At 40.2% G+C, this 14,836-nt stretch overlaps 2 protein-coding genes across 6 annotated transcripts in view; one reads left to right on the top strand and one right to left on the bottom strand.

The window, feature by feature from the left end:
• Positions 1–14,836, top strand: part of IMMP2L (inner mitochondrial membrane peptidase subunit 2) — a 623,205-nt gene that overhangs the window by 279,683 nt on the left and 328,686 nt on the right. Inside the window, exon 5 of one of the 5 annotated variants that reach the window (XM_037156085.2) lies at positions 576–3,341. The exons of the other annotated variants lie outside the window; for them this stretch is intronic. Coding sequence (XP_037011980.2) covers positions 576–618 — 43 coding nt within the window. The 3' untranslated portion in view covers positions 619–3,341. Of the gene's footprint in view, positions 1–575; positions 3,342–14,836 lie in introns of those variants that run through there. 5 annotated transcript variants of the gene reach the window in all.
• The window catches only part of LRRN3 (leucine rich repeat neuronal 3), a 32,268-nt gene continuing 23,992 nt past the window's right edge, over positions 6,561–14,836 (bottom strand). Inside the window, exon 2 of the mRNA XM_037156080.2 lies at positions 6,561–9,553. Coding sequence (XP_037011975.2) covers positions 7,069–9,195 — 2,127 coding nt within the window. The 5' untranslated portion in view covers positions 9,196–9,553 and the 3' untranslated portion in view covers positions 6,561–7,068. The remainder of the gene's footprint in view (positions 9,554–14,836) is intronic.

A 14,836-nucleotide genomic window follows, 5' to 3' on the forward strand; every position in this document is an offset into this window, starting at 1 on the left:
ACAAATTCATTCATAGAATTCCTCTGAGCCAATTTTTAAATTCCAATTCATAAAATAGAACTTCCAATTCAAAAAATCAGACCCCAAGGTTTATACTAAATGAGAGGTTATCCAACAAAGCTAAATTCTATCAGAGAAACCAGCATGCCAGAGTCCTGGTAAGATGCATTTATTAAGACCATAGCAAATTAGCAGATGGTTAGCCTGGCACATTTGTAGCCTTCAGTAGATGTTTTCTCCCTCCCTGCCTTCCTCCGTTCCTTGTTTTAAGGTTGTTACTCAAGTAGATATGAATGTGCCCTGGCTGGTGTGGCTCAGTGGGTTGAGTGCCCACCTGCAAACCGAAGGGTCACTGAATCGATCCCCAGTCAGGGCATGTGCCTGAATTGTGGGCCAGGTCCCCAGTTGGGGGCACATGAGAGGCAACCACACACTGGTGTTTCTCTCCCTGTCTTTCTCCCTTTCTTCCCCTCTCTCTAAAAATAAATTAAAAAATCTTTTAAAAAGTAGATATGAATGTATATTTACTCAACAATAATACTATATTAAGAATATTAATTCTATGCCTTTTACAGGCCAGAAAATGCCTCAAGCATCGTATTGTCATTTCAGCACTGAGCCTGAGACACACATAATTCATTTTTAATGGGGAAGCGAACTCCCTTTATCCTCACACAACTGTTTCTGATGTAGTTCCTTCGTTAAATGCAATCTACTAATCCCTATATATTTGTGTAGGTAAAGATTTCGTTAGTAGAAAGAAATGAATGTTCTCATCTGTTTTTATACCTTTTCTTTCCCATATTCATGGTTTTAAGCATTTTCATTTTCACACTCAAGGATTTGAATTGGGTAGTAAGAACCACATAATTATTTGCATCCAAAATGTGTAAGTTTATATGTTTTTTAAATCGGATGAAATAAGTGATTTAATATGAAAATATATATGTTAAAATGTTGGCTTATTGACAAACTGATGAGGAAACAGAGATGGAAGTGCCAGGAGCCTTTAAAGTCATTCCAGAGATGTGGTTTCTTGTTCTCTATTAAATACACGATTCTTCTCTGAAGCCTCCGTTGAAGGGATGTCTACCAGAGGCCTCTGACTTTAATTCCAGTTCTCAAAGTTAGGGTTTTTTTTTTTTTGACTCATCTTTTAAAGAGCTCTTTTGGTGTGTTTGACCATATTGCTTAAATTATGTCCCCTTGTGTGGTTTATGAATGATCCTGTCTTGATCAGGCTCGAGTCTGGTGTTGCATGTGACAGAGAGCGTGTTATGCGGTGGTTCGCTCCACACCAGGGCTGGGAGGGTCAGCTCCTGTTCCCGCCTCACTCCATAATCTGTTGGGAGACACTCTAAGTGGGCATCACAGTTGGGTTAGAATCAGTAACTTCAGGTGTGGAGCCGCATGTTTTAGGGAGAAGGCGGATTTTCCTCACTATGGCTTTATAATGCTTATTGGCTTCTTGAAAATATATTTGGCTTAGAAAATAGAAATAGAAACACAAATTACTGTGGGGTCTTCAAATGTCATTCTAGTTCATTCTTCTGAAAGGCTTGCCGACGTCAGCCTGAATTCTCTGTTAGACTTTGTTACTATGGGGCACTCTTCTATAATGACTTTCAAGTTATTGAATATATGTATGATATTTGCTGTCACTTTATCCCTTATTTGAATGCCGCAGTTTGATTTCAAGAGAAAGTTATATTGACATGCCTGTGATGTATCTAACCCCTGAGTTGGTATTGACTGTATGGCTTATTTAAAAGATAAGCTAAGAGCCCTCTGAGGTGTATTACTGTAAAATGAACTAAGTGAACTGGAACAGGTCAATTCCAATCTGTGGGCTTGTCTATTCTCGATGGGAATGAAAAGGACTTGTGTGGTATTTTGTATGCTTTATCTTCTCACCTGAGAATACTGAATGCTTACTAGTGAATTCAAGAGCACCTTTGTTATATCATTAATGAAATGTTTAGTCTGGATTTAGAAAATGACCTATATTTTACTAGAAGAGTGTTTTTAAATATCTTTTATTGTCTTATTCTAAGCATTGATTACATGGATTGTGACTACTAGAATTAACTCTGATTTTGCCATTGTATTCCTGTCTATGGATAGTGTTTTTGTTTTCCCCTTGCTTCAGAGGTATAAATAAAATAAACTAAGTGGGTGGTCAGCTTTTACCATAGATTGAGTCCTCACTTTTCAAACAAACACACAAAAGCAGCCACAGGTGTACTGAAATGAGTTCATTTCTTTCTTTTTCCAGAACTCGGTGATACTGAATGTAGCATTTTGATTGTAGATGTGGCTTTTCTCCTCCAGGACAATACAGCCATGCTCCCAGGCAACAACCTAGTGAGCAGCGCATCAGCCAGGGTGAAATGGCATAACAGCAGCGGGGGCTGTGGAGTTGAGTGTGAAGGTTACTGTAGTCTTTCTGTTTAGCTTTGTCCCCAAAAGACCATTGGGATGTTTGATATAGTAAACATATCTGCGACAACCATTTTGTTAAAAAAAAAAACAACCAAACAACTCTTACTTATTTTTTATAATGTTTTGGGAAGTTAAAGAAACAGAGAGAGAGAGAGTGAGATTGGATCCAAGAAAAGGTGTCACAGTATCATCACTATTCATTGTTCCTCACTTCCAGGTGGAATGAAGCCCAAGTCACCATTTAATGGGGGCATGTCCGAGGGGGGACCAAAAAACCCTCCTGGAATTTATTTATAAAACTGTGTATTTATTCTTAACATAAATGTTAAGACTTCAGTCACCTTCAAAGTACTCTTAATGGGATACAATACACCTACTGAGATTTTTTTCCACTGCTGAAGACAGTTTTTGAACCCATCAATTTTGATGCCTTTTAGTGCTTCTGCCCTTTTTTGGTTTGTTTGTTTCACTTCTTCCACATCAGCAAAATGTTTCCCTTTGAGGACTTTTTTTATCTGGGAAAATAAAAAAGTCTCTAGAGAGATCAGGTGAATAGAGAGGGTGGGGCACAAAGGTCATGCCATATTTGGTTAAAAACTGCAGAACACTCAATGTAGAGTGGATAGGTGTGCTCATAATTACCCATCATGAAATGGGCAAATGTGTTGAAAGAGGCTTGAAAAAAATGCCCTGAAACCAAACACAGCCTCTCACAACAATGCCAGCTGGTGCACTGATACAGATGGGTTCCTAGAGCCCACACCTAGTGGGGGAAGCCTGTACTGCAAGGGGTCTGACCTCCAGAAAATAATTTTGGGTTTTTTTGGGGTGGCCCCCCTCATACAGTGAGAGTTTTTTCTTCTATTTTTAGTAGTTGTGGGAATATTTTTATCAGAAATTTTCCTTTTTAGCAAATATGTACTTTTAAACTTTTAGTTGATTTTATTGTTTGCTCTGTTGATTACTTCTGATTTTTCATGTAAAAATCACTTCTGATTTTTCATGTAAAAAGTTAACCCATGGAATTTGAAGGTTTTCCTTCATAGTTGTTGAAAGATCTTATAAGAATTTATTGTTTTCTTTGTAAAATAAATAAACATTTTGTCAATGCTAGATTGCCTTTTTGAATTTGTTATATTTCCTATATGGTCAATGTCTCTGTTTTTAAAGTAGAGGAAACATGTATTTATCCATTTTTCTTTTCCTAGAAATAGTTTATGGTTAGTAGACATGCTTCTTGATTTAAGCAGTCTAAGGGTGGTATTAGGTTAATTCCTATCTATAGTGCATAATAAATGATAAATTTCAATATTAAATTTGAATTAAGTTTCTATATTGTGATATAGTAAAAGCATGTTATGATAAGTGAAAGATTTTAGACCAAGTAAAATTTTCTGTGTATGAAAGTGCGCTCCTTTGAAAGTGTGGTTTGCAGCCGGGACCCCAGTAAGTAATGTAGTTAAGACATGTTTGTGAAAACAGCAATATACAACCAGAGTGTAATCCAGTAGAAATGGGCCCCAGAATGGTGAAGAATTTGTTCTATTCACTTCTGTGTCTCCAGTAACAAATAGCCACACATGGATATTTTTGAAATGTAAATAAAATATAGTTCAATGAATAGATGAAGGAATTATAATTTTAAGCTTAAGCTTGCTGATATGTAGTTTCACTCAATGCTTTATTTAATTAAAATAAAAAATTAACTGAAATCAGTTTCAAAAGGCTGATGTATGTACCATAAATGTATTTTATATTTTTTTCTGTAAAAATGATCTGCATGTGATTGGCAGCATGGCTTTGCTGACAGTAACACATTTCTTTCCGCAGTGCTTTTATACATTCTTGTACTCAACTGGATATACTTATTTTTTAAAAATTGAATTTTATTTTCTAGTGTAAATTAGACAATACATATATTTTTGATTTTTTTGTGTGTAAAATATGTTTTCTGTACAAGATGGGGGGTCCTTTGGAATTCATAAAGGTGTGAACTTCACAGTTGAGGTTTGCCACTGCACCCATGTGGTCTCACTGAATTGTGAGTTACCTGCCTTGGGCACTGTGGCCAGGACTTTGTTGATTTTATGTGAGATTTAGAGGGAAACATAGGGAGTGTGAAATGCCATTCTTGTTGCTGAAGCAAATGTTTTTTTCTTTCTTACTGTCAATTTAGATTAAATTAATCAAGTAAACATCATGTTTTGCTTTGAGCCTCTGTATTTATTTGGCTGTAACAAAAATACTCCCTTTCAATGCTTAGTATTGAATGCCTATTCAGAGTGCTTATTTGCCACAATTTCCGTAAGAAAATGTAGCTTGAAATGGATTCTCAGCTATAGGATATGTTTGTTATAGTTCTTCATGCAGATAGGTTTGAAAAGCACACTGGATACCTGAGAAAGTTTTTGCTGATCTATACAATACCTGCATCCTAATAGGTCACACTTCAGCTCCTCTATTTTGACAAATAGCCTGGCTCTTTTAAAAAAAGCTCTGTCCGTGGTTCTGAAACCTCTCGTGATGTATGAGCACGTCTTGCTGATAAATTCTAATGTCAGCCACTGTGTGATAGTGATTCATCAGGTTGTAAAACCTGTGTTTGGGAAACACACTGAATTATCAAGTCTCCAATTTTGTTTGTGTTAAGTTAACACAGTTTGTTTTTTCATTTCAAAGAGTTCATAACAATTACCTTCCACATTGTGAAAAACAGCTAGGATTTAATTAGAAACTGTCAATGCTATCACAAAAGCAAGAGTCTAGTATTAACAAATAAATTGATATGACTACAGTATGTAAATGTTTACAGGACAATGACATGTGGATACTATACAGCAAGCTACTGTAAGAAAAGTTGAACACTTGATTAGGAACAGGTACAGAGCAATTAACATGGAAACCTTGTAGCTTTGCAGAGATAAGTGATTTGCCTATAAAAAGTGTGGCTTATTATCTCAGATGGTTTTTCATTGTTTCAGGATACCTCCTTTGTACACAAGTACATTTATTTTGCATGGCTTTGTGTTTTTGTTTGTAAATACAACTAAAATCCTAAAAGATATTGGCTGGGTTTTTGCTCAAGTAAAAGTTACGTATTTACTATATAAGACTCTTAAATAATCAGTTACATTTTTGGCAGTTAGATTCAATGATTCTGAATTTTTTTAAAGCTGTGTTTTTAGGTGCCTCAAATGGAGTCATAGAGAACTGCACTTAATTTTTTCTACTTTGATTTTTTTTTTGAGACTTTCCTTTTATTAAGAAAGTTGTCCTCTTAAATTTCTGCCGAACTCTGGAATAATCTGGCTCATGCCATTTTTATATTGGGGTAAAGTAAATAAAAGGGAGAATTTCATAAGATGGAACCTATAAACTTCTACTATGAATTCAATACCCCAGAATACAATAGATTTTGAAAGTAAATTCTCAGATTTTAGTCTTGGCAAATCCCAGTCTTCTAAAATTAAAAAATATCATTGTTATTCTGGGGTAAAAAGACCATCTACTTTGATCAGACTTCAAGTCAGCACTTGTAAGGTTAGTTGCTATGTAAGTATATAAATGTCCTTCTTTTGGGGTTTTGTAGAATATGTTTCATTGCTGTGTTTGCAACATAGAACATTATTTGATTATTTGCTTATTATTGCACTAAAGCGCATTGAGCGTTTAGAATCATAGAAAGATTTGAAGGTTACATCTAGATGTTAAGTTCTGCCAAAATTTGGCAATATTTTCTGCAAAGCAAGCATCTTAAAATTGAGTTACTACTAATTATCAGAATAAGGCTTTCAGTTCCTTAGATATTGACTTATATTATGTGAACTTAGTCATTAAATCCACCACAAAAGCTTCTTGTTAAGAAAAGAAAATATTTTAAATGAATACATAATTTACTAGGGAATTTTTTCATCATTAGCGAAAGGGTTAAGTACAATGTGATGATTGCCTTTCAATATTGATAAAGTGCCTTCTCAATCCATTTTTGTGCATTATAAAAATGTAGTTACAGAACCCAGTAAAAGTGTTACTCTTAGCACTTCAAATTTCATTATAGAAAAACACTTTTTAAAAAATGTCATTTAAATGATATCTGGTCAGATGACATTTCCCAGAAATTATTCTTTATTTAAAAACAAAAACAAGACAAAAGCAATTGATTTTAATCCAAAATGTATTTTTTCTTATAAAAGAGGTCCACATACTCACTGTGTCTATTCTACAGAATTTGTCCATTTTATTACACCACGTGTCAATTCAAGTTCATCTGGTCACTGTGAAAACTCGTGGCTAATATGTGTAATACAACACAGTCGGAGGTATTGCTCAGTTCAACTACTCTCTTATACTTAAAAAAAAATACAGAAATGTTTTCGTCCACTGTAACTGCAGTCCAGACATAAAAGTTACATGAAAGTTCTAGAAAATGGAATTATCTTATTTGGTTGCCACAGTACCCTTTGAAGCCGGTAAATTAAAATGCTGAACTTGTACAATTTCCATTGGTCAGGAGCAGCATCGGTGAAGCTTAAACTTTCTTCTAGAAAGTAATATTTCTATGCTCTTTTCCCCCAAGCACAACTTCACTCTTCAGCTTTTCTCTGAAGTAGATTTAGTCAGTTGTTTTTAAGATACATCAGTTGGCACACCTATAACAGTTGCTTTCACCTCCAATGCTGTACTTTTTTCTTTGCCTGCTTCCCAGAGGTCGATCAGAGGAGGGTAAAGCTCGCTGAACTTACAGGCTGGTTTCTGTAAGTAACTCCTCACATAGTTTTGTCCGGTATCACAGTTCATTTTATTAGAGAGCCAGCTGCAAAGACCTGTCATGCTGACAATCCCCAGAAAGCCCGCAAGGCAGACAATTAATGTTGTGATGTCATTCTTTTCATATTCTTTTTGATCAGGGTCCAACCCCTTTGTGGTGACATTAACACACTGTTTTCTGTGTTTCTGATAGACGGTGGGGACATCAATACAAATGTTATACTCAGTCGATGGGTTCAGATGAGTGAGATTATAAACCTTGACACTAGAAGGTATTCGCGCACTTTGGGCGGCATGGGAATTGTCTGTCTTGACAAAGGCTGTCCACTTCACACTGGATTTGAGAATCTTAGAACTTGCCTTCCAAGACACCAGAACTGAATTGGCCTGAACATCTTTTACCTTAATGTTCAAGGATCCATTGTTATCCTGGGGAAAAGAACCATCCACTTTGATCATAACGGACTTTAAGTCAGCACCAACCAGATTAGTTGCTATGCAAGTGTATAGCCCCCCTTCTGCCAGGGTTATACCACTTATATCTAGCGTGCCTTCAGAATGAACATAGAACTTGTCCATCAGAGTGTTAGGCAAGAGCTTCTGACCAGACGGTGTCACCCAGTAGATTTCGGGCTGTGGCTCCGCTGTCGCTCTGCAGTGTAAGGAAACATAGCTCCCAGTTTCTAAGTCCAGGTTGGAAGGAAAGCTCTCCGGCCCTATAAGAGGGAGACAGATTTCCATCATTTCCCGGAAATGGACCTGCCGGACATTTTGGCCTTGGAATTCAGGTGGGTCCACACAGAACAGGGACTCTGGCTCCATAAATCGGATGTTGGTTTTGTTCATATTGATCCAGCGGATGACACAGTCGCACCTGATGGGGTTGCTGTGTATGCTGATCTCCTTGAGGCTGGGCAGGGCCTCGATCGTACCGTGGTACAGGGCGCTGAGGGCGTTGCTGTTCAGCATGAGGGACTCCAGCTTGGGCAGCCTGAAGAATGCATTGGGGTGGATGTAAGACAACCTGGGGTTGTTAGTCGCTTCTATTTTTCTTAAATCTGGCAGGTTGTCCACGGCCAGACTGTCGATGGAAACCAGCTCGGGCATGTTATTTATCCCCACTTCCTTCAAGTGCAGCATGTTGCTGAAGTCGCCTCTCCGGATTCGATTAATGGGGTTCTTATTGAGATCCAAAAATTTGAGGTTTGCAACTTTTTGAAGAGCAACGTGGGGCACTTTCATGAGCCGGTTGTCATAAAAAGAGATGCTCTCTAAGTTGTCAAGCCCCACCAAGGCGTCATCTGGTATTTCCGTGAGGTTTATACCAGCTATAACCAGGCTGCGAAGATTGATAAGTGGCTTAAAGTTCATGTCTTTGATTCTGATGATTGGATTCTCCCCAATCATCAAAATCTCCAGATTGGGAAGAGCATCAAACCACTTGCTGTCAATCATCTGCAATCTATTCGAATTGAGATGAAGCCGGAGAAGATTGTGTAGGCCGATAAAGGCTCCTGGCGAAATTGCAGAGAGCAAGTTGTGATTAATATACAGTTCTTGTAAGTGGCTCAGTCCCGACAGACATTTGTCAGGCAGCCCTGTGAGCTTGTTCTCCTCTAGGTACACAGAAAGGAGCTGAGGCATCTTTCTGACATTAAGATTGGTGACTGAAGATAAATTGTTTTGTGATAAGTCCAGGCCCGTCAGGTTCACCGGAAAGTCTATAGTGTGTTCAATTTTGGCAATGTTGTTAGTCTGCAGGAGCAGAATCTGTGTGTCAGCAGGAAGCCTGGCTGGGACATTTAAAAGACCTAAATCGTTACAGTCCACAGTAGAGGCGTCCATATAAGTGGATCGGGGCGTAAACCAAGGCCTGATTTCACACGTGCATAACTGTGGGCAATCCGCTTTCTGGTCTGCAGCGCGCACCAGTGTCGTGATTGCTAGGCCGAGTAGCACGTGCATTCGGAGTGGCATGCCCTTCATCTTAGCTTTCCTCTTCAGCAACGGAACGGGCCCAGAAGGATTCCGCAGTCACTGCCAGTAGGTTCAGCGAGAGCTGACTGACGAGGAAAGTGGCGGCATGTGTCCAGCGGTGAACACCGTAGACCTGCAGCGTCTTCTGTCGTGGGACTACGTGCCGGCACCCCAGTTGCCCTGTCCGGAAATGTCACACATGTTGGACAACAGCAGGCCGCTGCCGCCACTGTGGTGGGAGACCGAGACGTGCTCTGAAGACGGAGTGTGAATAGATGGTCATAGGAGATGGAGTAATTCATTTATTTAGGAGTGTCATATTCAAATCCCGTCCTGGTTCGGTACTTGCAGGAAGAGCAGCGTGACGCTAACAATAATAAAATGAAATATAAAACAGAAGAAAAAGAATTAGTCTAGAGGAAACAAGTGCCATCATTAATGTCCATTAACTAATTATGGTGACCTCACATATATTCTTAGAGTTGACGGCTAATTCAATATGTGATTTTACCTTCGATAGTGATTGGCCCAGGCATTGGAAGGCTGAGAACTGGAATCGTTAGAAGGCTGAAGTTACAGTAAACATAACAAACATGCTTCCACAATATTTCTGTTATTTCCAAATTTTACTTGTTCGTACCTTGTAATTGTATTTATTATACTTCTCATTCTCTTTGACAATTAGTTAATGGGAAGAAAAGAATACCTTTCAACGGCCATACCCATTGCCCCTCTTCCACAGACCAAATTAAAGGGTGTAAAACCACAATACGGTTCAGTTACAAGCAAATGCATTAGCCCGAGGTCAGTCCGGTCCCCGGGGATCAATTGCAATATGAACTGGAAGTCCTGGTATTCGGCGGGACTTCCTGTTTTCATTCATCCTTCTCTCCACAGTGTCCTCTGTATCAAGTGGCTTCACTTTTGCAGTGTTTGGAAGAGACGAAGTCTCACTTGCCACAGATGTACCTGTATGTTGTCATTCTTATAGGGAAATCTGATCGATGTTTTACTGTTCTATTTTTCCCGGAAAATAGCTTAGATTCTATTAGTCACTAACAGTGAAAGAAGTAACTTTATTACAGCACTAAAATAGGCCCTTAGCTATTCCTTCTTTTAAATGGATACTGATGTTTTTATCACATAAAAAATAAGCAACGCAAAACCAAGTTGCTGCGTTAATATGCGCTGTGTTTTATGATGCCTCACCACCTTTGCACACACGCTCCTTCAGGGGACTGCAGGAGAGCCCCTTGTGCCCACATTCAGACCGAGGAGCAGGGTGGGTGGCTCATCCTGGGGCGCTGTGCTTGGGACACAGATAGGAGCACTCTCTCATTTTCCTGGAGGCGTCCTCAGTGACTCTAAGATAAGATGGGGGCTTCAGCGACAGCAATAAATACACTGGAGATGCTGTCTCTATGGAGAGAGAGAAACTTCTTTTTTATTTAAAAAAATCCCTTGTCTTTCAGAATTCTAAAGCACGTACAACTCATAAGGTCACACCTAATTTTCCTCTATTTTAAGAGTGGTGATTTTATTTAAAGCCAGATCTTGAAGTTCAGATACGCACTAAGTTACCTTGAACTGAGTGTTTGCTTTCCTTTTTTTCCTTCCTGTTTGCTTATCTACATTTTCTTAACTGACCCTTCAGCTATTGCTTGTAAGCTGTTTTATTTTATTTTATTTTTAACTATAGTCTGCATTCATCACTATTTTATATTTGCTTCCAGTGTACAGTATAGTGGTTAGGCAGTCATATACATTACAGATTTCCCCCCAATATTTCCAGTACCCACCTGGCACCATGCATAGTTATCATAATACTACTGATTATATTCCCTGTGCTGTAGTTTATGTTTCTGTAACTGTTCTGTAACTACCAATTAGTATTTCTTAATAACTTTTTAGAGTAGATTCTGGGTCCCTTGAGGGAAGAAGAGTCTAATACAGCTCCTCCCTCACTGAAGGTGCCTGAGAGATGCTTAGCCCACAGAACTGCCCATCACGTGTGGTCCCTGTCCTTCCTGTCTGTCTGTCCTGCACTTCTGTCTATCTTGTGTGCACAGCCTTCCCTCTGCTGGTGGAGCTAAGGGGGCCTCAGACCTTCTCTCTGCCTGGAACGCCTGGTTCTTTGTTTTAAAGTAACCTGCGCTTCAGCTCAAGCGTCACCTCTCCGGGGAGCCCTCTGGATGCCTCCTCACCCCAGCTGTTGTCAGCTGCCCTCCACAGTGGTCTCAGCCCTGAGATGCACACCCACCGCAGCATCTGCTGGTGCTTTCCCTCCCCAGCGCTCACCTGCCCAAGAGTATGAGCCTACCTCACTTTGCCTTCTGCCTTCTGGGCCTGGAAATTATGCCGTAGTAGATGTCCAAGAAAGGTCTCAAATAAACTCATACATGAATCATGTTAATTCATGGACACATATCGTAGTCACCTTTCTCATGTAATCTCGGCAATCCAGTCTATTTCCTAATTTCAGTGTTTAGCTGCTTTAATGTGCATAAATGTACTGCTTACACAGCATGTGTTAGCTATGTCACTGAATCGAAAGGTTATATATGAGTGTAATATAAAGGAACACTGTACTGTAACAAAAGTGAATCTCATAAGTGTAGTTTTTTTCCTTCACTTACTCAGTCCCCTTTAAAGAGCACCTTCTGTCTCCCAGGTAGAGATCTGATAGCTTGAGGACAGAAAGCTGGCCTGGTCTCTGCCCTTTGTCTGTGGGGGACACGGGACCAGGTGGGTACGATTCTGTGTCAGAGTGGGTATGCCAGCACAGAGGGGAGCACCCGAGAAAACTACAATAGAAGTCCATTGCCTCTTCATTCCCAACGTGGGCAAAAAGCCTGTATACAACGGGCCAAACCCATTTTGGTGTTTTCCCATGAAGGCGTCAGGTGAGCCCAGAGACATCGTGACGGCCAGTGAATGGGCACTGTCCCCTTGGTCCAGGGTCCAAAGCCATGCCCCCACCCTCCCCTGTGTCAGCCACAGTACTGGAGATGTTAACGATGAAACACGGGATATGGGGCGGGGGGAGGGCAGAGTTCACAATGCCACTTTTTATTTTGAAATGATTCCTGGGAGCATTTTCTGAATGTATATATATCTACATTTAGTTAGAAACTCTTTTCTGATCTAATTTCATGACTGTATAGCCGTACTCCAGAAACAACCACATTCGAACTAGATTTATCCTGGAGGCTTTTGGAAATCAGGAGAGCTCTTAGAGTGGCGGACAGGTTCAAATTCTGTTTCCCCAGGCCTGTAGGAAGAAATTGTCAGCCCGGGAAGCACAGCAGAGAGTCTGGACATTGTGCCTTTCTTCCTGGTAACACTGACTTCTTTCTCATGTCTTTGAGCTGATGATGCTGACTCGCTAATGGATGCTGTGGCAGGGGCTGTTTGCAGGAGAGGAAGGCAGCGCTAACTTCTTCCCGTGCAGCACTTTATGGGTTTCAAAGCCCTTTCTTACTCATTGTTTGTTTTATATTAATCATGACCTTCTGAGGGCATGGAAAGGTACTTCAGTTCCCGTTTTTCAGGTCAGGGTGTGGAAACCCATGTGCCTCAAGTCACAGGTAAACACAGTGCTGTGGGATTAGAACCCAGGTTTTGTTTTGCGGACCATGGCTCTTTCTAGTGGCCCACATTGCACACATATGTGGAAGAGAGATGACTTTTTCATGTCACTTGTTTTCCGTCTCAGCAGGGCTGCCATTTCCTTGGCTTTCAGCTCTTCCAGTTTGGAACACTGGTTTAATCTATCTACCAGCAGTGACCAGTGTGAGATCCACACCAACCAAACTCACCGAGACGCCAGCCCCGCCCTGCAGTGAGAAACGCGGCGGTCGGAGAGTGTGTGGACGCTTGACTCCACTGGTCGGTGCCTTTGCTCTGTTTTTAAAAAGTGGACCTGGGAACACAAATCAGGGATTTGCAGTTGGCCCTGAAGTCTAGAATCTGAGGCAGGAAGTCAGATCAGAGTCCTTCACTGCCATGGTCAGGAGAGCCGGACATACCCGCTGAAGCAAAGAGACCATGGTCACAGCAACGAGGGCTCTTGAGCCCCAGGGCCCTTGGCATGACCTTGGACCCCAGGCCCCTGTGCTTGGACGCGGCTCCTGGGTTCATTGTTGGCCACCCACATCTGTGCCCTAATCATGTGTTTACCTTCCCTTTTTCCTTGCTGGACATGAAATTGTTAGACATGAGATTATCAGATTATTACATCAATAGACATGCAGTTATTCAATTATGAGTCCCTTAACAGATGATGAGATTTTTATTATTATAGACTGTGCAAAACTCACTTTTGATCTGATTACATTAGCACACTGGCTTGGTTGGTCAGTACCTAGCCCAGCACCTCCAAAGCAGCAGTCACTCAGCAAGTGTTGCGCTCAGCGTTCACACGCAAACGGGTCTGTCTGTCATTTCTGTTGGAGGACAGCATGTGGAATGGTGATTAAGATGACTTTTCCTTCCTAGGTAACTGATGATAAAAAAAATGCAGGGAAAAACAAAAGAGAAAAAGGCATGGCCCCAGACTGTGACAAAATCTTTTTCTTATTGCCTGACAAAGTAGAAATACCCCAGCTGTCCTGTCAAGTGTCACCTACTCACTTTCTGGGCACCGATCAGAAAATGTCGCTGCTCTGCAGGGAGTGGCCCTTAGCGTCACCACCGAGTGCACAGGCTCTGCCTTGGGCCACTCGGGTTTGGCCCAACTCACAATCGTAGTGGTGGCATTTATTTCAGAAGGGCAGATTTCAACTTGCTTTCATATGTGTATGGTGTTTTAAACATGAACATAATGATATCATTAAAAATTAATTGGCCCGCTTAATCCCATCTTCACGTGTTGAGCATTTTTAGTGCTCTCACCCCTGTCACTTTTACTCTCTCTCCCACTTCACCCTTCCTGCCTTTCCTCTTAGAATACATTGAGAAAAAGAATAAATATTTGAAAAATGCTTTCAAGCTTAGGAGACTTAAATGATATAATTATTATTCTATTTGTATAACTTCCCGTATTCCAGCAATTGCTGGGATTTTTTTCCCCTTCTAAAATAAGAGTAGGGAAATTGTATTTCAGAATGTCAGTGTTTCAGCTTGGGTTTTTGAGGTTTTAGGACTCTTGCTTTAGAAGAAGCTATGGAGTTGAGCCTAGGGCCTAGGGCACAGTCAGCCTTCAATAAACATGTTTGGACAGATGGCTGAATGGGTGGCTGTAAAGTTGATCACTTGTGGGCAAAATATATTGCTTTTCTTCCTTAAAATGTGGTCAGTAAACCCTATGCAACTACATGTTACTAACAGTAGATGCATTTTCATTAAACGAGTCCCTGTGTCGGGTGAATACTCATATGCGTGCCCATACCCTCAGGAGCTAGGAGCCAAGTCACAAGCAACTACTGCCTTTTCAGTTATTTTTTTAAATGTAAAACTATTTTTGAAGGTATTTTTGTATCTTCTTTTAGTTTTAAAGGCAACAGAATCTTTCATATATAAAAGCAAAATAAATTGTAGTGGAATATTATTACGTGCATTTCGGAAGATGATGTTAATGATGTCTTACCAGGAATGGAAACTGACATCTTAATGTATTATATCAAGACTCTCTTACATGGTTTGAACAAAT

This window comes from Artibeus jamaicensis, unplaced genomic scaffold (assembly GCF_021234435.1).
Source record: "Artibeus jamaicensis isolate MK-2021 breed Jamaican fruit bat unplaced genomic scaffold, CSHL_Jam_final contig_1016, whole genome shotgun sequence".
NCBI classification, from domain to species: Eukaryota; Metazoa; Chordata; class Mammalia; order Chiroptera; family Phyllostomidae; genus Artibeus; species Artibeus jamaicensis.